At 37.3% G+C, this 24,137-nt stretch overlaps 2 protein-coding genes across 10 annotated transcripts in view; both read left to right on the top strand.

Moving 5' to 3' along the window:
• Window positions 1–2,806: 2,806 nt before the first annotated feature.
• Window positions 2,807–24,137, top strand: part of LOC126376923 (low-density lipoprotein receptor) — a 217,859-nt gene continuing 196,528 nt past the window's right edge. For 3 of the 7 annotated variants that reach the window (XM_050024495.1, XM_050024510.1, XM_050024481.1), the window contains exons 1-2: window positions 2,810–3,282; window positions 14,760–14,882. In XM_050024495.1, the coding sequence (XP_049880452.1) occupies window positions 3,147–3,282; window positions 14,760–14,882 (259 nt within the window). In that variant the 5' untranslated portion in view covers window positions 2,810–3,146. Of the gene's footprint in view, window positions 3,283–14,759; window positions 14,883–24,137 lie in introns of all 7 variants that reach the window. The other 4 variants (XM_050024504.1, XM_050024488.1, XM_050024473.1 and 1 more) reach the window with 2 other exon arrangements.
• On the top strand, window positions 16,725–22,149 carry LOC126377071 (uncharacterized). 3 transcript variants are annotated; one of them, XM_050024723.1, is made up of 3 exons: window positions 16,876–18,141; window positions 18,529–18,711; window positions 19,350–22,149. In XM_050024723.1, exon 3 carries the CDS (start codon window positions 19,989–19,991, stop codon window positions 21,441–21,443), a length of 1,455 nt encoding a protein of 484 aa, XP_049880680.1. In that variant the 5' UTR covers window positions 16,876–18,141; window positions 18,529–18,711; window positions 19,350–19,988; the 3' UTR covers window positions 21,444–22,149. The 3 variants fall into 3 exon arrangements, with proteins under 3 accessions (XP_049880689.1, XP_049880680.1, XP_049880670.1); XM_050024732.1 differs by having other exon boundaries at window positions 16,725–18,711; XM_050024713.1 differs by having other exon boundaries at window positions 16,876–18,711.

Raw genomic sequence — 24,137 nt, 5'->3', positions numbered from 1 at the left:
TGCGAACTCTGGTGAAACCGTGGCAGACACGAGTGAAGAATACAGCGAATGGCTAGCGATATGATTTGAGTGTTTCTACCAAGAGTCGCTGTTTGTTGGGAAAAGGTTTCCATATTTTCGATGACTCTCGCTCGCAAGAAACCGTCTAAGTTATTCGGTTCACTATCTCCTCCGCGACTTTGTAGTACTTATATTCGGGGTACAAGAGGGTGTACACTCAGAATATTCCTTTCGATTTGATAACTGAGTGGCATCCTAGTCAGTCACTTTACTGGAGTGGTGCGTATTGGCTATTTATAAATTAACGGTTCACGCAAATTCCCTCACAAAACTGTCTTCGTGAACAGATTACTACCTATAGATGTGCTTACAGCGTTCATCGTTGCTCAAATTTGCTTTATTGAATAGTTTCCAAACCGATAACGTAATAATCATCATCATCATCAGCCCATTAACGTCCCCACTCCTGAAGCACGGGCCTTCCCTATGGATGGATAGGGAGATCGGGCCTAAACCATCACGCGGGCCCAGTGCGGATTGATGGTTATTAACGACTGCTAATGCAGCCGGGACCAACAGCTTAACGTGCCTTCCGAAGCACGGAGGAGCTCGAGATGAAAACTTATTTTTTGTGGTCACCCATCCTATGACCGGCCTTTGCGAAAGTTGCTTAACTTCAACAATCGCAGACCGACCGCGTCGAACTTAATATTAACGTAGTAATATTTATATTACACCATCATCATCATCAATTTAAGAGCCACGCTCTTGTCGTTGCAGCATTTTCCATGCTACTTTTTCAGGAAAAAATAGGGCAGTGGTTTCCCTCTTGCCTTCCGCCCCGCAGTACTCGTGTCTGACGCAAGTAGGATGGCGCCCAGAGTAGTCTATTACAAAGCCATACTAGGACTCCTGTCCTCCGCCTCTGAATAGTACTGACAGTTACTGCTGCCCTCTGTCAGGTACAACGGGCCCTCTGTCGGGTAGGGTCGGGTGTAGGATTTATATTACAACTGGTTTTAATTAGTGTATTATTTAATTGTTATATTATATTATAAAATAATTAGTATATTATAAAATATTATTTCGTTCGACTAGCAGTCGCACTACCAACTTAATCACTTATTAAATTATGTTCCATTAAAGCTGAAATAAAATCAAAAACAAGTATACGTAAAAAGTTTCAACAGACTAAACAATTTATTAAAAAAAACTTGCAAAACAATTTGGTTATCTAAGTGAATGTTGGCTCTTATCAAGTTAGGTAGAATTGTGAGTAATTAGGGTCATAAGGTTATATATAACGTATAATACATAAAATGAGCAGTTATTATGGCAACATAATAAATATATTTTTTGTTAAATTGAAATAAAAGGTGACCTTATAATAATAATAGTGTATCGTATAAAAACAAGTGAAAAAGTTACAATACATTTAAAATATTCCGTATTCTATTTTTAAAACGGAACCGTATCCTGTCAAGGCAAACACGCAACAAATATTTCAGGGCTCTATCTTCTATCTATTCAAGTATAACCCGTTTGATTTCGGTTAGACCCCGCGTGAAGGAAATTGGCTAGAAGTGTAACGTCTAGCTAAATCGGTCGGTTATCGCGTTATCTCCGTTGCGTAGTGGACGTGCGTAACGGCGCCACGCCCCCCGGTATCTCCCGAGGAGGCTGCGCGCGCACTCCTGTTCCCATAAAGGCGAGACCACATTAATATAATATCGTTGATCACTTCTTTTGTATTTTTTTATTGTCGCCTGTTTTTCCAACTCGTTACAAACTAGGAGTCTTTAAGGCTAGAGTGTATAGGCTTGCTAGGTAAGCGTGACACACCCTAGGCCACATCGTCACTTGTCTTATCTAATAATATTATATAAATCCGATGTAGGTAACTAGTTAATTTAAAGTAATATAATTTATTGTATATCAGAATATGACTGAATATGCTGAGCCATAATACTTACTTCCTTCACAATGTATGACTAAATTTACTACAATTTTCATTTTATTTCATACCATGAGGTAAGATTCTGCGGGATTAGCACCGTAAGCGCACGACTCTTTCTCGCCTCGACATATGTCACCCGTCACTCTCTCACAGTACTGCACAGAAAGAGACAGACGATCTCTGTCGCGGCGAGAAAGATTCGCGTGCTTACGGTGCTAAGCCAGCTGGTCAACCGCGAGCCTATATTATAAAAAATAATATATGTGTCTAATTCTAATTATATGTCAAATTTTTTCGTGTGCTGGTTAACGTGATGGGCTAATTACAGCTGATAGGGTTGTAATCTGTCAAAATCATAATTTCATTTATCATCTTTAGATGCTTGTGAATTTATACCAAGGTCATATTTAGGCTAGCCGCATTTTGACTTCTTTTATATTATTTTTTAATACTGGACATGAAACATTTCTAATGTAAGTAACGTTATTAACAAAATTGTCATTAAATTGAAATTGTATGAATCAATGCCATTAGTGATCCAAATTTAACATGCACAAACTAAAATAAAATTAAAACATAAAAAAGCTACCATAAAGAGGCAAATAAATTAATAGATTCGCATACAATACTACATTTTAATGATATGAACCAAAGGACATTCATAAAGACCTGAGTTTCTGATTACGATCCTTGGCGCCGCGTTGTTGATTGGTTACATTTATTACTCGCGTCTGTTTTCATCACGGTTAATCTAGTTTGATTGAGCGAACATGTGACCGCGTCCCAACACTGTGACGTTCGGGAGATGCGTTGGAAAAATCTCTAGCTAGAATCAGCAGCGCAGCGCTGTGGCTCGGTCGCCGAAGCTAAACAAACGTGACGCTAGTACGACCCGCCATCTAGCGGTGAATTCGGTTACGCGCACCTGCCCGCTTCGCATCGCATAGACTCGCTCGCGACATTCTCCGTCGCGCTCGCACCACAGGCACGTAAAAATAACCTCAAAACGCCTGATCCCGAAACGACCAATCACCAAAATATTGTTCTTCCTCACCATTCTACCTGTGACATCGACTGTTAACACAAACACGAGTGTAGTGAACGTGACGTAACTGCAGACGACGATACTTGGATTGCACAGTGTTCCTTCACAGTGATATTGTCAAAATCGAAAGTTACCAAAGGACAAATGTTCTGTTTGGTGGGCTGTCATCGGGCAGCCCCCAAATTCGGTGGAATTATGTGGTGGTGTTTATTTTTATGTGTGCTAAGCGCTAAGACGTTTGGAGTTCTTGGTTCTAATAGCACCGAAGTAAAATACGGCGGTAAGTAAACAGTTAATATAGTTTTCCTTATTTTATAAGTTGCAAGTTTAACTTAAAAATAAAGAGATCATATAAAACAACAATCACATTAAAATATATTTTTATTTGAATAATTTTAACAATAGTATGTTAACAATGCGATCGTGTCTGGTTCGTATTTATCACGTCTGGAAACACCTTTTACCTCAAGGTATTAATTGCTTTAGTTTTATTTACCACAAGAACTGGTTTGTTACGTACAAATATAGCGATGCACACGTGTTCTCCTTCACTATAGGTGGATTCGTAGGTGTATATTGCAGTTGTTTACAATGTTTAGGAAATGACATGTGATTGAAAATCTGATAGACTAAGATAAGATAACGGTTAGAATAGGTATCACGCCATACGGCGTCTGATAAGTCTTAGAAAAACAGCTATAGTCATGTAAAAACAAGAGAGCAATGTGAACAGAATTAAAAATATTTCTCCTTGCTGTGAAGACACGCTTATTTTATTGTTATGTCTACTTATTAACTTACTTACATTAAATTTATTGCACGAGGTGATTCTACAACAACTTCAATGAAATAAATAATACCATAGTAGGCTGACGTTCATAACTTTATTATACTTACCTTCTTCAGATATTTCTGTCAGAAATAGGAAGGTAAAAACACAAGTATTATTATTACGTAATTTATTCATTTACATTAGTTGCCTACCTAGTAATTTATTAACAGATAACATGCAGTAAATATCGGATAATACTCGTTAGTGGACAAAAACTGTAAATAGTTTCGTAAGGTGTTAAAATATCTATTCGAATACGTACCTAACCTGCACTGTTACGTCATTACTCAATGTAAGTAGGTAATTTGTAGTTAACAGTGAATCATAATGAACAAATTCAATAAATTGTTTCCATCATAGATTAATTTGCGTGAGTCAAAATCATCGCTAATGTACAAATTAATTTTACCTCACTGAACAACAATGTTCGTAATAATAAAACGTGTGTACGTACACTGAGGAATTGTTCAAGCAACTTAAAGTAAATATTGGAGCATTAAATACTTACGTAAACAATATTTTTGCGCGTGTAGAAGAGCCTTTTGCAAATATAAATTTATGCAAACATAACCTTGATCACTATACTTGTTACAATGATTATATCCATGGTGCCGCGTCATGTGCCAAGATACCAAAATAAACACAAGATGAAAACAAACCAAAGGGAACTTATATTTTCACGAATCAGTACAAAGTTCAATAATTATTGTGGCTGGAAGCCAATAGCGTAAAGTGTTATTTGTGCAAATCTGTTTATAAACGAGAAGTATGTAAATAATGCCGTGAAATGAGAACGAATGCGGATAGGAAATATAACAACATTACACAACAACATTATACTACCGTAGAGTAAAAAAGTAATAAATTAAGATTTTAAACATAATAGATCTGATGTGAGATTTTGATAAGTCAAATGGACTGAGTCGAAAGTTTTATTAGACAAAGAACTGCAATAACAAAATCGGGGACCGAAAGAAAGTACTTAGTTATGACTGTCTCAATTTTGGCGTCCCACAGCTGACGCGTCGACTATAAAAGTCCGTTGATGAAAAGAGCACAATCCCATTGTGATGGCCATAAAACGGGCTTTGTGCTGAAGGAGGCGTCATTATATGAAAAATGAAAAACGAATCGCACTTGTCATATTAAGCCCAATTTTTATGAGAATCAGACGTCGACATGCCGTTGGCTTTGTTAATTTGTTGATTGATTTTTGATATTCTATGGAAGGAATATTTTTTATCTTCAAGACGAACCACTTTTCAGGTAAGAATTTCTTATTAGATGTAAGAAGGTAAGTAAACTAGAAACTGATGACATAAGCAAACAAAGAGCAAGCTGGCATTTAAACGTAATGAAGGAAGAAAGTGCCACAGTTAGCGAAAATGTTAGAGTAAAAACGTCGCGGAGACAGAGGCACCAGCTGCAAAACTCTAGGCAAAGGGACAACTGCAGATTAGATAAGGGTGTTTGACTTTTTGCTCTCGATTTTAATAAACGACAAAAAGTGCTGAGTTTCCAGCTGTGTTTACTGAAGTCGCCTGTTAGTCAGCTGTAACGAGAGGCTGACTCAGGTTTTTTGTAAAAATGTTTATCGGCGAATTTAGAGATTTGTCCAGTAATTACACAAGGCGGCTGTTTGCGACGGGATGATTTGTTTTTATGGCATATTTCGGGCCCTACAGTCAAACGAATTCGTAGAGCAGGAGCAATTTTTTTCCCTTTCCCGGCGGCATCCAATATCATCGCAGCAGTCAGCCACCGCCATCCATTACTAAGGTGACATTGCTAAGATGAGGGTTTCTAAATTGGTTATTCTAGGAAAATCGTAATAACATTTCACCCATGTAAACTGAATACCCCATACAGTCAATACAATTATCCATTTTCGGTTATATAGCATCGATTAAAAACGTATGAATTAGAAACTCGTGGAATCCGATGGAGGGATGTTACTAATTAAAACAATTTCAATAACATGTTGTCCTTTCCGAAGTAACTTCTGCATCTAACTCATGTCCTGGTTGAACTCGAACTAGGCATAGTTATAATTGCATCTAGGTCTTCAATTAATTGCATGCAAGTTGTACACCAACTTTGGTTTGTAGTTATAAACGTGCATAGCATACAATACAGTTCACCAGTTGCTAACTGCACTTGAGAAGCAAATTTCTCTTCAATGCTCGGTCCAATAGCACAACTAATTTGCTTTACATTCTGACTTTATTCTTGTATTTGAATGAAATAAATTTCTACCATTTTATCCATTTCCATAGAGTACAAAAATTGTGTTACTGGCTTCTTTTTTAATTGACGAGCCATGCTTCTCCATGCATTCTCCATTTTTCTCTATCTTCGCTTACCTTAATGTTTGTAACGAGTTCGATGTGCCCTATTAAGCCTATCAACTTGCTTCGTCTGATTTCTATAAAATTTTGTGTTTGAGAAGTCCATAAACGATCATACATTAACCATTTAAAGCAGAGCATAAAATGTAAGATCATTTTTGAGTTTGTTTATTCCAACGCGTATTTATGTCATCGACGACGATAATAGTTCAATTAGGATCCGCTAGCAACCCGAAAGGGACACTTGGCGTCGACCTCTATTCTGTATTAGACCGTTGTCATTAAGCCTTACTACTGTCCTATGCCCACGATGTAGATAGTCGTTCGATAAACGAGGGTTATACCGGGAGCACTGGAAGCTCCCCGTCTGATACTCGATTTTAAGCTCCTCATACTTAGTACGCATTTCGTTTGTGTCCAGATTCCCCATAAGCTACTTGCGTTTTCGATTGGCAATTGGTTTCGAGCGTGTATTAATTGTGAGTGCTCCGGATATTGAAGTGACCACATCCCAATCATCGTACATATTGGTGTTTTGTCAATGACAGCCTTTGTAGTGCGAATTTCATAGCCTCGGGCGTTAGTTTAAAAATATAGCAATCACATGCAACTGTCGAACTTGTTACCTTTTTTAGAACCGCTATTTTGTTCGCGTCTAACAAAATGGAAACGCTGCTGAGTTTATACTACAGTTACTAGCATTAACTAATTAAGTGGAGGATTTCATAGTACATTTCTCTCTACTCATTGTAGTTAATTATAACGATATAATTGTGATAACGCCTAAGTTTTCCGTTTCCAACCCTAAATTGTCGTAGTTCAACAATTTCAGCAACGCGGCGAGTGAGATATGCCATATTATATTTTACAACATTACTTCCATTGTAACTTTTAGCGTTTATCGTTGTTGAAGCACCTGTTTTGAAATTATTGTTTACTTTATCGTGTACATGAACAACCAATGTTATTGTTAGTTAGACGTATGAGTAGAATAAGGAAAATATTTTAAGAAAAATGTAGTAGCTATTATTAGTCATATTACTTCAAAACCACGAGCTAAAGTTAAAATATGTCGACACCAGGCCGTGCTCTTAGCAGAACTTTCCACAACTTTTCCATTTACAGGTTATAAATGGTGGTTTGGTTTCGATCTTTGTAACTTATCCTAATCTTAATTTAGCAGTGAAAGTAAAATAACTGAAACTGTTGAATAAATAATAAAGGACGTACATTGACCAAAGAGGAGTCCTTTAAAAAGTTTTAATCTCGTACCTACGATCTACTCTGACCCGGTGCGCTTGTTGAAACGATTGATGAATGTGGAATAAGCAAGAGAACTAAGTATGTCAGGATTTGAGTAAATGGAATTCCATAGTATCTGCTTACTCCGGTGGAAAATTGGCGTGAGTATCTAAAAATGTGGAATTTAAATTCTTACTTGTTTGTCACATAACATTGCTATTTAGATTTTAATAAATCATCGGCTAGTTGCAATGTAACCAAACGTTGCGCCTTCCGATACTTCTGTGACGTAAGTACGTTATGGCTCTCATTTATGAACTATTTATATGGACGACGACCTGGTATCCTGTCACTACTAGGTAACTATGACTCAATTTCATATTATGAACATATATTATTCATCCTCAGGACTTCATTACATACTCTCAATTTCAGTTTTAGTACCTTTGCAGCTTGTTGGTAAGTTACGAATCAGTTCGTGGGTAGTTGTCTGATGTTTTTAATATTTTTACTTTGTCTGACGGATTCCTGTTGAATTTCCAGCACGTTCTGCTCACGGCTGTTCGTAAATCTGGCGTGAAAAGTTACCGCATTAGCGCCGCTGGAAAAAGTCTGAGATGAGAAAAGTTGACGTGGACTTTGCCGTCTAATATTAATTGTATAACATCGAGTTGCGATCCCATTTATTGGTAGGATTTCATTAAACGAAGAAACCACTACTGATATTGACGCAAATTAAACGTATAAAACAAATGATATTAATAAAGTAATGAGGAGTTTTAATGATATTGAAATATGTGCGAAGATTCATTGTTTTTCAAAATTTCATCATCGTATCATTGCATTGTATTTAGCATATTTAATTGCCAGAAGATATGATGGTACCGATTATTCCTACTTTGACGTAAGATATATTATCTAAGGTGGGACTGAGGAACTGAAAATGTAGACGTTTTGAAAATGAGCAACTAACGAGAATAGTTAAACGGACCTGTAATTTGCATACAAATTGGCTTTCAGGGATAAACGCTCCATTTGTATTCAAACATAGGATCCCGGCTCAGTGGCTGAAGAGCATTTATCCAGTCCTGGATTTGAGTCAGCCGCACTATCGTCAGCTTATTGGTATTACCTTTATGAGCACTGATTCGTCCAATAAATACTTTGAGATATAACTCTCATAATGATCTGCTTCTCATTGAAATTGTTTTTACGTTTTCTTGTTACCGGGTGGCTATCCTTCTAAGTAACTGCTTGTTTTTTTCTGAAGTCACCTCGATCCATGACGCAATAAAAATACAGTTCTCTTCACCGTCATCAAGAATAACTATTAGACCTTATACCAGTATTAGAACATGCTGTAGTTTCGTAACGTCTCCTATATCAAGCCACATAATAGTGCCATTGTCACGTGGTTTTGTTGGTCGCAAAAACACAATGCCCGTTTGAGGTGAATGACCCTACAGAGTCATACAGCGGTCAGAGCCTAGGCTAAAAAATTTATCATACGCTATAATAGCACCAAACCCTTGCCAAAATAATTTCGATTAAGTACGTTAATGGTACGCTAACGAATATTATTAAAATATATAAGAGATTGAGGTAAGGTAACCATTGTAAACATGATTCGCTTATGTCAATGCCGTAATACGTACAGCCTATTTAATTCTGAGCAGGCTTCCTCACATACGATGCAATCGGACATCGGATTTTAAGGTTACCAGTAATTGACGTTGACAACGTCACAAGTCACTCTCATTATTAAAACACATAATAACGGGTACTTACCGCGTTTAAATGGGGATATGAGACTCCCGATATTTTTCACTCTCATTAGACATGTTTTAACAATTTGTAAAAAGGACATCTCGGTTGTCGTATCTACCCAGTTCTCAAATCGTAATTTCTTCTGATATCGCAAGAATTGCATCGCGTCATGAGGAAGCTCGCTATAAGCTGATATACAGGGTGTTGATGACATCGTAACGAAAACTTTGAGTCGGAAAATTCTCGAAAATTTTTTAAATTATTTTCTATTCCATACTGCACGTTCGTGGAATTGTCGTGGAAAATTCCACTTGATTAAACACAAAATAAAGAATGGGAGAAAGACGTTTGACGACCTCGTTAATATACAGGGTATTAGTGACATCGTAACGAATACTCAGGGGGATGATTCAGACCATGATTCTAAGTTAATATCAAGTGGAATTTTCCGTCGCCAGAGTATGGAACTGAAAAAATTTAAAAAATCTTAAAAAATGACATGAATTCACACTCTGTATTTTATATTACCTACGTAGGTTATAATGACAGAATAATAAATGTCATGCATTTTAGCTTTATCAATGTGGGCTGCGTCATACATAAGTCACCAAATGACGTATGCGACTAAGTATTAGGTCATATTACTACACTGAATCCTCTAAAATTCAAGGAAGCCCCAATTAAAATTAACTCTAATCCAGTTAAAACAGTGTTAAACTCTCATCATCCCTCCTTATATTGTAAATGCGAAATTGTGTTTGTTGGTTTATCCTTCTTTTACGCAGAGAAAGGGAGTAATAGAGATCGGATGGAGGAAGGCCGAAACGTATATAAACTTACGCCTATTTCCTATCGGGGTATGCAGAGACAATGGAATTCATATTTTTCGATCCTGACATACTTCTCTTGCTTCGTCTACATTCATTAATCGTTTCAAACACGCATCCCGGTTCAGAGTAGATCGAAGTGATTTTTATAAAATATAGTTTATGGGCCCTAACATAAGCTACTATTAAACAAAACGAGTAGATCAGTATAATTAGTGATTATATTTCAATATAGATAACATTTTACAATAGCGCTCATTGTAAAATGAGCGGCAAGAATTGCATCTGTCAAAATACGGAAGCCTGTGTCCTGACATTAATTAGTATAGTGATGTATCTTGGTCGAAATTAGGTCGATCGATTCTTTTTTATATATAACACTACTATATTCCTGTAAAATGCCACGTTCCTATGGGATAGAATAACACTCCCACAGTGCATTTTCCTTAGAACCATGAGAGTAAAGTCGTGGATAAAAACTAGTCCATAATTCTACTTAGAATGTATTCATCCATGGGTGCTATTAAAATAAAAATTTGCTTAATTGTACAGTAACGTAATATTAGCAGTTTTGTCTTGAGTTTGAGAATAATTTGATTACACCTCGGCCAAATAATTAAGAATGGCTGCCTCTCTGGCTTAGTTTTTAATTAAAATAATTTCGGCTCGTCCCAGATTCTTGGACCGGTAAAGAATTATTTTGAAGGGCACCACTTTGCTTGAATTTACTTATTACGCTAAGTGAATATTATTCTATAATTAGACAAATATTTGAGTGTGCGAAAAAATATTCAACTAATTTAATTGACGTGCCCAATCATGATCAATCAGAGAGCAAAAGAAAAACTTATAGTTTTTCATGCTGCTTATCATCACGGGCAGGTAGGTATATCGCGTATCGTAGAATTCGTAGAAATCAACTAAGTGCAAGATCGCTTTCATTAGATATAAAGATATCTATCTTTCAATTCTCTCCAATCTATCCTTTCAAGGTCAATTTTAAATTCTAATTAATGTAAAATTTACCTCCGACAAGTTTATCGTTGGTAATGATATATAAATACAATGTTTCTAAATTAGGTACATACACACAGATAGTACATATTTAATAAGAGAAAAATTGTAATTTTGCCGCGTGGAAGAAATTGGTTTAAGCCATAAATGCCGTCCTTTGTACTCCTTTTACTTTAAATATGTGTTTGTTTTTATGTTTTGTAGGTAGGTAATTGTGTAATGAAATAGATATAAGTATTTGATTTGAAATTCATTCTATAGAATCGGGTATTAGGGTTTGAGAATACCCAGTATAGGCTTAAGCCAGTAAGTAGGTTGGTAAACCAAATACTAGCTATTTATATTTTTGTATTTCTTTGGTTTCAATTATTTTTGATCAGTACATTGCAGCAATCACTAATTAACAATATTGTAAATTATAATCGCGTGAATTTAATAAGTATTGATAGGGAATATTAAACAAATTATTCGGAATATGCACAATATTAAGTAATTAATGCGAATCAGAGACCTAATTATCTTCATTTTATATGAAAAGATAATAATGCATGTATATGCACCTAGCATAATATATTACTTATTCAACACTACAGTATACGAGGGAGTTTCGGTAATAATCAGAATTAAGGTTATATATAATAAATATCTAAATCAAATATGAAAAAGCCGAACCACGAATATAACTACTATATTATTTACTATTGATAACACGCATCATTACATGCGTATGTACTATTGAATGTAAAACAACATCCTTAAGAATATTCTCCCATAAACCGCGTCATGTTTGAAGCTGATCATAATCGGCTGTACATGCAAATGTGATCGGATCCGAACGGAATTTAAGGCCCATCAGGATAGCGGAGCACTGACATAATACACCAATTTACCGGGAGTCCCCTAGCTCGAGCGATTTGCACTCAATGGGACAGGCAGGAGGGTTCTCTACCAGATTGGATGTCAGCACCCGTCGGCCGTCAGTCACCACACGGCAGAGCCGGTTTACAAACAAGGACCCTCCTAATGTAATGAAATTAAATTAGTGTCCCTTTCAGTGAAGCCACTCGGTTCAAGCATCAAACCAAGATGTAAGAGGGTGACGTGTGCTCGCTGGCAGCCGTGATTGGCACATTAGTTCACGTGACAGTTTGGTGTGCTCTTGTTACCTTGCTATTGATACATTTACTTTGATATTACACGGCGCAATTGAGAAGGGTGATGTTTTGTTTCGAACAGGTAGTTACTGTGGTGGCGCATTACTTTCGTCTAGTAGTTGACATAGATTACATGAATACTTATCCGCATAAATATCCACAGACGCAGTAACATTATGTTTAACAATATCATAGTAAATATTAAAATCCAATTAACCGTTGGTAGTCTACTTTTAATGAACTGTGGTTCGGTTGAGTGTCACAAAAACTCGTCATTCAAAATGACCTCGTTTTGTATTTGGATAAAATTAATCAAGCGAGGCACCATCGCATTTTCATGCAAATTGGATCACCATTTGTATCAATATGAATTATACAGCTTTTGTTTGTTGTTTCCTTGTGTAATAATAGTAAATGAAATGTCAACTTATTTTTGGCGAGTCAGAAGTTGCAGAATTAAATAGCTACCAAATTGGAGTTTGCTGCTTTGGTAAAATCGTTACTTATGAGCTAATTATAGCATCAATGAGAAAGATGTACGTAAACACTAGGTATACATTAGCATCAATGAGAAAGATGTACGTAAACACTAGGTATACATTCTTTGGCACCGATATTAGTTTTATTTGCGCCACAATTCGCCTGCAGCACCGGGCATTCAGTCTATCGGTCCTATAGACATGAAAACTACATTTCTCAGAATTTCCCCGAGTGTAAATCATTGCTATAGCCCAAGTTCCATATAGAATTGGATCTTCGAAAGTATTGGCGCATAAATCAAAGTGGACTGGAAAGATAGACTTGGATTGTATTGACCATTCGAACTCCTGTGTCGATTGCGTAATGGACATATACTCGTAAAGGCAGTTTAGGATCAACATAATGTAGGCTGAATGGTATTCTTTGTCGATGGGGGCCATCCGAGTTATGCGTAAAGTTTTGATCGGCGATTTCCCTTTATTGTGTTTATATTTCGAATAGGGGATGTGCCCTTTTCACTCCTGTCAATATTTACAGACATGTATTTTGTTTTTTGTGTTGCGTTATTTGTTTTTTTTTATTGAATTATTCTAATGCGGCGTATTTACGTACCTTTTAATATTGTGACATAAGCATAATGACGATATTGATCAAAATTTCTGTTGGAGAGGAGCTGCGGGTTCAAGTCGCTTGCGAGTCTGATTTCTTCGATTTAATTTTCTCTTTAAAGTAGTAAAATATTATATACGTAAATTATAAAGTTACTTCATATAATTATATACTTACATTACAAGACCGTATTATTTGAAATAAACCATATATTTTATAAGCTCGTACATTAGTAGTTTTTTTAATTAAGTACAGCATTATCATTGCTTGCAGATGCATCCTGTGACATAATGTATGTATGGCCTCACCAGATATGAAAAAATTGCAACATCCAAAATGTTTACCAAAATAATGGTGATGCATTTGCAAGCGATAGATAATGACGGCGAGATAGCGAATGTGAATATATGAATGTAGTCAACTTATACCTACATACGTTTGAAATTGTGGACAATTAGTTTTATTGATACCTTATCGGCAACAATTGTATATTCATGGTAGGTCCTTGAGCAACAAGCCAGCATGTGAGCGACCTTAATAATAAATTACTCGTACTCGGACAGTAATGTCTTAGTAAGTGGGTATGGTACTGATAGCAATATTATATACGTAACATTACGTGAACCGGCCCATGCGCGCACTTGCGACAATATGACACATTACTATACCTTGCTTGATTGGATTAACAGCTTTCAACAATAGATACATTTTTCTGATTACATCTCTTTCGCGTTAGAAGAGCCTTGGTAGCCTAATTGGAAGAATGCTCAACTCTCACTGCAAGGTCGCAGGTTCGAATCAATCACAGGCCTACAATAATATTTGAATTGGTATTCGAATTCATGTTTGGATCACAAATTATTATAATGCGCTCAGTGTTGGCTTGTGGCTCTGCCTACCCCATTAGGGATTACGGGCGTGAGACTTACATTACCGCGAAATGGGTTTCGTCGGTATTTGATCTAACCTGAATTTGTCTGGTTTTCCCTTCTCGGGTTGGTAGGTCAGACAGGCAGTCGCTTCTGTAAAAAACCAGACCTGTCAATCCTATTGGTTAGGTTAGCGAACCCCGTCAAAACAGGATAATACTATGGATGTCTTTTTCACATTAGGAATATCTTTATCCTTTTGTCATTCTGATCAAGCTATAAGGATATAATGAAGGAAGGACATTTTTAAACACTGATCATCTGCCACCATAGGTAACAATACAAGTAATAACCACTTTATTTTACACACAAACATAATATGACTTAATACGTGGCAGTGAGTGAGCGAAATTCATCTTAGAATTTCGTATCAAAAGTAGATGCAAGTTGTTGTGCCCATAATCCCTATGGGGTGGGAAAAGTTACAAGCGGTCAGAAGACAACTAATCTTTGGGGAACCTTGTAACTGAAGTTAGTCCATGCCTGGAGAGTATACGTCATATTTTCTATTTGTGTTCTTCATTTGCTGTTATTTACTTTACTTAACTTTTGCAGATGTATGTTCGGTGAAGCAGTTCCAGTGTGCGAACGGGAAGTGTATACCGCTGTCGTGGGTGTGCGAGGGAGAGAACGACTGCGGTGACAACTCCGATGAAAACATTGAAGAATGCAAAAAAGGTAAGTGTCCTCTTATGGGAACTACTGCTTATTACGCGTATTATTATTTTGTTATGCGTCCACCAATCCACCAATTACATACGTCTATTTTGCTGGATCCCTCAACATTATTTGGTAAGTAGGTGTAGTTTTCAAACGGGGAATCTTGAATCTACTTAAATGTAGGGTCCCAAATAAAATAATATATGATCCTTTGAAGGACATAGCTTAGGTCGAAAAAAGTGTAAAGGTTAGAAGCATAACAGAGAAATTAATGTACCTACTATTTTTGATACGACCGTGCTCTGTTGCCCTTAGTACTTAAAGGAAAAAAATATCTCAGAGAGCTCAAAGACTTTACTCTGTACTGCATATTAGTATATATTAAATGTACCTGTATATTAGTATATATCCACAAGCGAAATGGATTTTACACGCTTAGTTTGTTTTGTGGGCTAAATCCGGTTATAGCACTGAACGTGAGGAATTCTTACACCTTACATTTGCGTATGAAAATTGTTTATTTATTCCTCCGAGATTTGGAAATGTAAGTAAGTAAATAAGTCATAAAAGTGTATCCGATTGTGAGAGACGTATACAAAACTGATAAATTTAGATGGGAATGGACTGAAACACTCACGTTTTAAATTGAGCCATATCGCCAGAGCATAATTTAAACGACAGAATATGATCGATAATGTTTACAGAGTCTTCAATATACTTTTAAAATATTGTGCCACGTATAAAGCCGGGAATGATGATATAGTCTTACAGAGGGTTCTTCTGAAGGCAAGCTTATTATTGAGAAGGTTGGTCACAATCTTCGAAAACACAAGGGACATTTGGAGCAAGGCGCATATAGAAACTAGCATTCCACGATCTGTCTTCCCAAGAAAGGTTTGCGTGCAGAGTATCTAAATAACCTAATAACGGTTAAATAACCTAGTAACTAAATACAACCATATTCATTTTTTAGGACAAGTTGACTTATGATTAGGCTTTGCGTACCCCTCAGCGACAGCCGTAGTATGTATGTATGTAAGTTTGTATTTAAATATTTGCCTGAAATTCCTACAAAGTTTTGCAGATACACAAATCGCTCTTGAATCAAATTATGTTACAGGTAACATAACTTTCATATGATCCATCAAAATGTGTTCAAGCATTGTTGTAAAAAATAATTCTACGTGCCAGCCACTTGCGTAGATATTCTGTATCGGTCGCCTATTAATATTTATGGACACAAATAGCTCCAGAACTCAACGAGGCCTCTAATTGTACGACAGTTGGACTTTCGCGAGTTAGTCCAATTGAATTTCAAGAACCGTTTGTGCCGAGTACCATGACCGTGTCATTGATGCGTATTTTATGGAAGTTTGATACGCTGTGATTCAATTTGTTCTATGCTCTTGCCAGCAGTTATTTTATGATTTTGTTACCTTTCTATAAAATCGTACTAGTCAAGCAAAGCGATGAAAAATACTATACTTTAGCTACTAGGTATAAAAAGTTATAAAAGCACAAATAGCTGGGGGTTGAAAACGCCACATCGAAGCAATTATTCTAAAAAAGCTATATTGCTATTTGATATTTATTAATATTTACATAAACTGCCTATATACGTCCCACTGCTGGGCACAGGCCTCCCCTCAATCTACCGGAGGGGGTATGGAGCATACTCCACCACGCTGCTCCACTGCGGGTTGGTGGAGGTGTTTTTACGGCTAATAGCCGGGACCAACGGCTTAGCGTGCCCTCCGAAGCACGGAATCATCTTACTTTTTCGGACAATCAGGTGATTCAAGCCTGAAAAGTCCTTACCAAACAAAGGACAGTCTCACAAAGTGATTTCGACAATGTGTTGGCAACATCAAGGTCTATATTATTTTTACTGTAATATTTTGTCCTATGGCAATATTACAGGACTTTACGCCACGGACTTTGCCGACGAGGCACGTTTTCTTGTATCTCCTAACTTTATGTAAATATTTCCTAGTTTTAATATAATACAGTCCACTTTTTAACATCTCGAAGAGTTTTATTTACCGGAGCGACCATCGCCTCCAACATTGGTCCATACGAGACCGGGAAAAATCAGTGACTTTGAAGACAAAGAAAGCAGCGCGGCGGCGGGAAAGTGTCGTCAACATAAAGTCAACGATAGCATTTTTCCTACGACGGGTGGCAGCGATTTACGTCGAATTATTAATGGACGAGCCATCTATCGCAACAAAATAGGAATTTGCGGCGATTCTATACATTCTTCACTTCAACTTCAACTTCAAACGCTTCGCGCCTACGAGGTTTGGCGGCAAAATTTTTCCTAGTCATTCCATCGCTACATAATAGGCTGCAGAAACAGCGATAAGAAGATTATAGAAGAAGGAAGAAACCTACATGTTTTCACGCTACATAATCGTGAGCATCAATTCTGTTTCATATTTTCAAGCTACACGCAAAATTTATCGTGAGCGGCAATTTTTTATTTTTTTTTAAAGTGACTTCAATTTTTTCACTTCAATCCACTTCAATATTGACTGGGTATCATTGATCGGTGTCTTCGTCGCACATATTTACCGCAAGAGGGCAACATCTATACCACTCACTCACTCCGTGTGCCGTGTGCGTGCGGCCTATAATACAACGGCGGCACAGCATTTCAGCCAATCACGGACGAGCGGGAAATTTGACGCAGAGCGGCAACCAATCACAGCAAGGTGACGCAGTGAAGCTCTACCGGCGCGACGAGGAACGAATCTCCGAACAATTTTTTGAATTTTTTACTCATTCAACCATTTTAATTTTTTCGTTAAATCATAATTTCATTTTTTACATTTTATATTTATACAAGTTTTATTCGTTTGTTATATACTATTGTAATTGTTATTAACGGCAATGGCAGACGACGAGCGTTTTCATCATTTAATTGCAGCAAGAGGATACGTAAAGGGCACGTTGACACGGATTTTTAATTTTGTGGCTAGTGAACAATTCAACAAGGCGACTATGGACACCTTAAACATTCGCAAGTCGCGGCTCGAGACTTCGTTCAAGGAGTACGAGCAGTTTAATGTGGAAATAATACAGCTTAGTGATGACGACAAGGAGGATGTAGAGTCCATGGAGGACAAGTATTACTCGGCCCTTAGTTCCCTGAGCAGCCAACTGTCTTTGCTCTCTGGTACGGCTATGCGTACCGAGAAGCCTAACACGCCGTCAACGTCGTCTGCCACGGCTGCCAAAATCAATCTGCCTCAAATTCAAATTAAACCTTTCACTGGTAAGTACGGTGACTTTAAACCGTTTATTCAACTGTATAACAGTATGATTCATAACAACAGTTCGTTAGACAATATCCAACGCATGTACTATTTAAGGACTTTGTTAAAAGATGAGCCTTATGACTTAATTAAGAACTTACCTTTGTTAGATGAGAGCTATGAAGAGGCATTGCAATTAATTAACAGTAGATATGACAATCGTCACTTGATTATTTGTGATCATATTAACACAATCTTGGATATGCCCTCTGTATCAAAATCAACCTCAGTGCAACTGCGCGAGTTTATATCGACAGTTAGGCAGGAAATTGTGGCTTTAAAGAACTTAGACGACTCAGTTAAATCGTGGGATGCCATATTATTGTGTCTTTTGTTTCGCAAACTAGATACCTACACGGCACGAGCATATCAGATGGAACGAGACCTGAAGGCTGACCCGTCCCTCAAGGAGTTCCTTGAGTACCTAGAACGACGAGCCATGGCTCTGGAAACTGCAGACCAGGGTATGGTAAGGAAGAAACTGGCTGTCAACATCGCAACCGACTCAGGAGCCTCCGGATGTCTGAAATGTAAGTCCACAACCCACAAATTATTTAACTGCCCGCATTTTAAATGTATGGCTGTCGCTGACAGAATAAAGTTTGTTAGGGCTAACAAGTTGTGTGAGATATGCTTAAATTCACACACTAAAAAATGCAGATACCATTTCCGATGCGCTACATGCAGGCAAGCACATAATACATTACTGCACGCTGAGGAAGTGGTCAATAAAATACAGTCATGCAATTTTTCTTGTGACAATGCACATGTGATCCTTCCCACTTGCCGTGTCAAGGTTGTTGCTAAGGATGGCACGGAGCACACCATAAAGGCCTTATTAGACAGTGGCTCACAGGCTTCGTTTGTTACCAGCAAGCTTGTCAATGTGCTAGGCATGACTCCTAAGCGGAATGCGGCTGATATAGTTGGTATTTCCAATGCAAAGACCAAAATATCCTATTCCCTTCCGTTGCATGTCTATTCATTGAAGTCTGACTATTCAACTACGGTCAACTGCCATGTCATTGACACAATCACATGCAAACTCCCACAAAACAAGATTGACTTGTCGTGTATGTTTATCCCACCTGCCTTACCACTTGCAGATGATAACTTTAATGTGCCTGGGGAAATTGATATGCTTATGGGTGCGGACATATTTTTTCAGGTGATACTGCCATCCACGGAGCCAGAGCGCCTCTCATCGCAGAATGAGCTGCCCACACCGCGCTTCATAAACACCAAGTTCGGCTATGTAGTGGGAGGTAGTGTTGCAGACCAGCATGCGTCTGATAAGGTTGTATCTTTGTATTGTCAAAGCTGTGTTAACGGTCTTAATAATGCTGTAAGTTCATTTTGGGAAGCTGAAAGTGTACCACATGTATACAATGAAAAATCTACAGAGCACAGGCTCTGCGAAAGTGTATTCCTAAACTCTGTGAAGTTGCAGGACAATCATAATTTAGAAAAACGATTGCATAAAGATGAGAGGTCTTTCTCTGAATATCAGAGCTTTAATACTATTGGTAGCCCTGCCGATTTAATAAGCAGAGGCACCCTAAGTGACCCCAGTGATCTTCCACACTCCAAGGTACGGTGGCACGGCCCAGACTTTCAACGAAACAGTGAGTACTTAGTCCATGAATATATAGACTTACCTGTCAATTTACCTGAGCAGAAGTCTGCTACACCCGGGTCACCTGTAGACCTACCTGAAGCCCCGACCACCAGCGCCGTGATCTCCCTGGTCGCGCAATCGCAGTCGGAGGTATTTGATTATATTTACAAGTATTCATCTATACAAAAAATGACACGAGTTTTAGCTTATGTACTGAGATTCTGTCGCAACATTAAATCTAAAAACGATAAGAATAAAAATAATTATTTGTCTAGTGCCGAGTTAAATAATGCATTGAGACTGATTTTGAAACATGATCAATCCCTTCACTTCAAAGAGGAATTTCACTCTATAGGAAATGGTACTTGTTTAAAAGGTAGTTTAAAGCCATTGCATCCGTTTGTAGATGAAGAGGGTTTATTAAGAGTAGGGGGCAGGCTTGACCATGCTAATCTTACCTATGTTAGGAAACACCCTTTGATATTAGCTAAAAATTCTCATGTTACACAACTTATTATTCTGAATGAGCATTATAGGCTGCTTCATGCAGGACCTAAACTTTTGTTATCTAGCTTAAACGAAAGATACTGGATAATTAATGGTATACGAGAGATTAAAAAAGTCACTCACAAATGTATTATGTGTTTCAGACTGAAAGCGGCGGCTGCAAAACAGTTAATGGGTTCATTACCTGCGGACCGTGTCACCCCTTCGCGTCCCTTCGAGAAGGTTGGAATAGACTTCGCTGGGCCCGTCAATGTTAAGCTTTCGCGTATACGAAAGTCAGTAGTAGGTAAAGGCTATATTTGTGTTTTCGTCTGCTTTTCAACAAAGGCAATTCATCTTGAGTTGGCCTCAGACTTGACCACCGATACCTTTCTCGCTTGTTTCAAACGACTAATATCGCGACGCGGTTTGCCCACCGATGTTTATTGTGACAACGCAGCGACGTTTAAGGGCGCAGACAACCAATTAGCTGATTTGCACAAGCTGCTCGCGTCTCGAGACCATCAAACACAGGTGCAAGATTATTCAACTATTAGAGGAGTGCGATTTAACTTCATTCCATGCTACTCACCGGTGTTTGGTGGCCTCTGGGAGGCCGCAGTCAAAAGTACAAAGTACCATTTAAAACGTATTGTACACAACACTCTGCTAACTTATGAGCAGCTTCAAACTGTTTTGTGTGAGATCGAAGCCGTACTAAATTCGAGGCCTTTAGTTCCCATGTCAACTTCAGACATCGATGACTTTTCATACCTCACGCCGGGACATTTTCTCATTGGGGTGGCTCCGACCTCATATCCAGAACAAAATGTGTCAGATGTACCTAACAATAGGTTAAGGTTTTGGGACCATTGTATAAAGCTAAAACAAATGTTTTGGAAAGTATGGTACAAACATTATCTTACCGTGTTACAAACTCGTCCTAAATGGCGAGATGATGTACCAAATATTGATGTAGGTTCTCTAGTGATACTTAGGGAACAAGACACCCCACCATTGTCATGGCCCATGGCCCGGGTAACCAAAGTTTTCCCTGGAGCTGACCAGAAAGTTAGGGCTTTAGAAGTAAAGACGCCTAATGGCAAAACTCACATTAGGTCTGTGACGAAGGTGAGCGTCTTGCCTATAGATAAGTAAATATATTTAGAATAAGATTAAAGGTTATTTTATTTTATATGTGCTTATGTATTTACTTACCTGAAGATACATTGTTATGTTTTACTTACATACCTATTATAGGATATTTTTATATAGAATAAGTTACATAAAATTATTATTTTAATGTTTTCATTTTGCAAACAGTTTTCTTACAAATATTGTTATGAGATGTAATGTTTTTCTCTTTTAATAATAACAATTCTTAAAACTGTTGTACATCTATACTCTGGTCGATAGTTTTTTTTTAACTTATATAAAGGCATTGTATCAGATGTAAAAGGTTACTATTTGTACTTATGTGTCTAAAGTTTTCACTAGATTGTTTTTCACTTAACTTAAAAGAAATGTTATTCATGTGCTTCATAGAATACATTAAAATGAATGTTTTACATTGAATTGATTAGCTTCACTTCAGTAGTATGTCTTTAATAGTTTGATATTCTACTCTATAAGTTGTGCTTTAAAAGGTTAATTGCTTCAATTTAAAAATAAGTCATATTCTGTGAGGCCGCAGCATGTTGGCAACATCAAGGTCTATATTATTTTTACTGTAATATTTTGTCCTATGGCAATATTACAGGACTTTACGCCACGGACTTTGCCGACGAGGCACGTTTTCTTATATCTCCTAACTTTATGTAAATATTTCCTAGTTCTTAATTCTAATACAGTCCACTTTAACATCTCGAAGGGTTTTATTTACCGGAGCGACCATCGCCTCCAACACAATGTCCCCATCGGGAATCGAACCCGGACCTCCAGATCGTGAGCCTAACGCTCTAACCACTAGACCACGGAGGCTGTTATTAATATTTATATAATTATTATTATTAATGATAAATACTTTTACAAACCATTCGCCACATCGAAGCAATTATTCTAAAAAAGCTATATTGCTATTTGACATTTATTAATATTTATATAATTATTATTATTAATGATAAATACTTTTACAAACCATTCCTGGTTTAGCGATGCTATGCGTCAAAACTGTATACCTACTCAGTTTATCAAATAAAAAAAAAAAATATGCGCAAATGTCAAATTGCAATGTTCCTTTTTTTAGATGAATTGCTTTGATGTGGCGTATTTAACCCCCGTGCTTTGTGCTTTTATAACTTTTGGGGAGGTTCTTTTACCTACAAAAGCTGTGCTTAAATATGAAAAACACGCTCCAAATGAAATAAATATTACTTATATAATTTATATTCACACACACAACAGGCTTTCTATTCATATTATCAAAGGTGTCCCAGTAAATCTCTTTAAGTTTCTATTAAATTCAATGCCTACAAGTATATACGTACGTATACCCTTCATTGCTTAAATTCCTACCTAGTGATAATGTTGACTATTGAATACTTAGGTTTCACCTTTCTCAATACTCATATGGTGCGAAGGATACCCTCTTATATAATGATAGTTAACGAGCTATAACTGGTCCTATGGAGGTTGATTGAATGCGTTTGTCTTGATTGGTATTTGAATCACTTTATTGATGCGAGATGACTCGCCGCGACTTGTCGGCGCCATCACGACGCGTTTTGCGCATGCGTCGCTGTTTATGTATGTATTAAAACAGAAATTAGTTATACCCTCTATTTGTTCATTTTCTATAGTTGACCCTATTTACTCAGAAGTGCGTGTATCACTACATAGTATAAAACAAAGTCGCTTTTCTGTCCATATATCCCTATGTACGCTTAAATTTTTAAAACTATACAATGGATTTGCGGTTTTTTTTAAATAGTCAGAGTGATTCAAGAGGCAGGTTTATATGTATAATAACATCCTTTAAATAGTGAAGAAATATTGTTATTATTGAGGTTTTTAATGTGATGTTGTAAATAATTTCATTTTTTCCTCGGCATTGCACCCGAGCGAAGCCGGGGCGGGTCGCTGATTACTCATATAAACTGACGTTAAGCTCGAAATCGTATTAATATAAACTCTAGAAGAAGGCATTCAAATTTCTTGTAAGATGTTTATTTTTCATCAAATAGTTTACCTTCGACGATGCTCCAATAACCAAATTAATTAATATAGAGCTACTGCGGTACTTATGTAAATATCAGAACGCAGGAATTCGCGAGGTTTCGCGTTGGTGTAATACAAGTAGCCTCCTGTTTATTAGACATTTTGGAAACAAATAATATTGTATTTCAATCAAAACATTAAACAATTCATTGTTCACCGTTCCTAGGTGAGCTTTTGAGTCATCGTGTAACATTAACCCTCTCTCTCTCTCCTTGGCATTTATTATTCCCATCTGATGATGGGGTCTGCCTTCTTCGTACTTCTCTTCCACTTCGCTCTATCGGACGTGTCGTTCTCGGAGACCTTGCACATACACAGGTCCTTTTTGACCACATCCGCCCATCTTGTTTTTGGTCGTCCTCTTGGTCTAAACCCTGGTATGTTTAGATTGGCTGTAACGTTACCCACGTAATATGGAGGTCTTCTTTTTACGTGTCCAAACCAACGGAGCCTGCTTTCTTGTAGCTACTTGTGTAACATTAAGCCAACAAAAACATTTTCATGTAAAACTTTGCCAAGACGAGAGATCATATCTATCGCAATGTCAAAAAGTTATTCTATATACGTAGCGGTCAAACACATTCCTTCATTCGCCACAGTCGGGTAAAAAGTTATTTTAATCACTTTCAGGTCACA

The sequence above is a fragment of the Pectinophora gossypiella genome, chromosome 2, assembly GCF_024362695.1.
Source record: "Pectinophora gossypiella chromosome 2, ilPecGoss1.1, whole genome shotgun sequence".
Classification (NCBI taxonomy): Eukaryota; Metazoa; Arthropoda; class Insecta; order Lepidoptera; family Gelechiidae; genus Pectinophora; species Pectinophora gossypiella.
The sequence above is the reverse complement of the archived record's forward strand: the minus strand, read 5'-3'. Positions and strand labels throughout refer to the sequence as shown.